The sequence below is a fragment of the Glycine soja genome, chromosome 19 (genome assembly GCF_004193775.1).
Source record: "Glycine soja cultivar W05 chromosome 19, ASM419377v2, whole genome shotgun sequence".
In the NCBI taxonomy this organism is placed as follows: Eukaryota; Viridiplantae; Streptophyta; class Magnoliopsida; order Fabales; family Fabaceae; genus Glycine; species Glycine soja.
Genome location: NC_041020.1, coordinates 50332900 through 50334946, shown reverse-complemented (window position 1 = coordinate 50334946; position 2047 = coordinate 50332900). Strand labels below are relative to the sequence as shown.

General features: G+C 34.3%; 1 protein-coding gene across 1 annotated transcript; it reads right to left on the bottom strand.

Annotated features, from left to right (window-relative positions):
- Positions 1 to 313: 313 nt before the first annotated feature.
- Positions 314 to 1800, bottom strand: LOC114400781 (60S acidic ribosomal protein P1-3-like). Its single transcript, XM_028363416.1, has 4 exons — positions 1653 to 1800; positions 1447 to 1522; positions 678 to 896; positions 314 to 575 (listed from the first exon to the last, which is right to left on the bottom strand). The coding sequence occupies exons 2-4, from the start codon at positions 1513 to 1515 to the stop codon at positions 522 to 524; spliced, it is 342 nt and encodes a 113-aa protein (XP_028219217.1). The 5' UTR covers positions 1516 to 1522; positions 1653 to 1800; the 3' UTR covers positions 314 to 521.
- Between the last annotated feature and the right edge of the window lie 247 nt (positions 1801 to 2047).

Genomic DNA, 2047 nt, shown 5'->3' with positions numbered 1-2047 from the left:
TAAAACGATATCATAACAATGGACAATGATTAATTTGTACCCAGCATATTTCAGCAGTACATCGAGCCAACTCACTGACTCAAACCAAATTAAGCACCTAATGTAATCTATTTAATTTAATAATAGTGAGAAACCGATACTGGTTTATGGTATATCCAACCTCGACTAAATCATCTTGCTACTACGATCAAATACAGCATGCAACCAGCCAAGGTGGTAATTTAGCATCAGAATTGTCTATCAAATGTCGGTTCAACAACCATATCAAGACATACTAATGTGAGACAACAAGAGACAATGGTAAACACAAACAAAACGAAGAAACAGAATATAAAGTAAACAATTTCTCCCATCCGAATTCTCAAATGGACATAAACCCACATTCCGAAGTTCATAAAACTACAAAATCAAGTCTTATACAGATATAAATAACCAGCACAAAAATAAAACCTACAATATCCATAAAGTAAACTTAAAGGTAAAGAACCACAAAATTTAACCAAATCATATTGAGAATGTCCCTAATCGAACAAGCCAAATCCCATATCATCATCACTCTCTTCTTCAGGTTCCTCCTATAGAATAGAAACACACAGATTCATATTAGATACACATTAACTAGCATAAAGCAGGATTGAAAAACAATTGGAGGAACAACAAATTCACTAGCGGGAAACCTTCTTTTTCTCCTCAGCAGCTGGGGCGGCAGCAGCAGCACCACCACCACCTGAGGCAGCAACAGGGGCAGCTGCAACAGCAACTGGTGCACCACCGCCTGCTGCATTGGCTATCAAATCGCCAAGATTTTTCTTCTCAGCAAGTTTAGCAAATAAGGTTGGCCAATAGGTATCTACTTGAACCTTTGCAGTTTCCAACAAGGTGCTGATCTTGTCGGCCTATTTACAATTTAAGGAGCAACTCGCCATATCCAAACAAATTCATTTATTCTAAACCTTAAAACCCACTATTTCTCTCCCAGGAAAACCAAAAAAACCCAGTTAAAAAACACGTATTAGCTTAGACCCACTTTTACAAACAAAATGTTATCAAAATCATCCCACCCACTTCCACCAAATATGCACGTTTCATCTTTTTTTAACCACAATTACCCAGCACTACACTTGATTCAATATGTAATCCATCAATAGAAAATATAATCCGAAAGCCTGAAACAAATAAATGCAACCCCACATTGCTCAGTATTTAATTTGTTTACAAATGAATCTCAACAAGAAAATACAGGTTAAATTGGAACCACATTTTCAATAAAAATTACTTCACAGAAACTTTTTTTTAGTTTTGATTTAATACCAATTACTCGGTTCTTCAATTGAATTAAATCTAAACTAACACTAGAAAACATAACCCAAAACAAAGAAATTAAATTATTTCGAACATTCACTCACAATTCGTTAACGCAAAACCTAAGGGCACACAAAAGGATACAGTTACACTGATTCCATCTTCATGAAGGATGAGAGCTGCGTATGAACAAGCAGTTTCTCCGAGCGACATTTTTACACTGCAAAAACAGATAATTAAAATATATATATATATACAATCAGAAGGATAAAATCATAAAGGGTATTCAAATGACAAAAACAAAATATTGAAACAAAATCGTGAAAAGTAATCGACGCGAAAGGGGTTACATTCAGAGAAGGCGGATCTTAGACAAACGAAGAATGATGAGTGCTTCTCTGCTGCAGCCGCAAGTGAATTGCGACCCTAGCTAGGGTTTGAGGGTTTAAAAAGTGGGAAACCAGTTCATGGACCTCGACGTTTCAGGGCCCATTTGTTTCAACCTTAGCCCAATTTCATTTTCTAAATTATATCTTCTTTTTTTTAAGCATTTGGTGCACCTTATCTATGACAATGTCAAGCAATACAATGGATAATCCAAGTTTTGTTTTCTCAATTCAAAAATATTTTATAAATTATTTTTTGGTATACAAAAAATTATTGTATAAAATTTTCTTTATACATTTTACGAAATATGCGGATTTTTTACATTTAAGATAAATTTTAAAACTATAACTTAAAATAA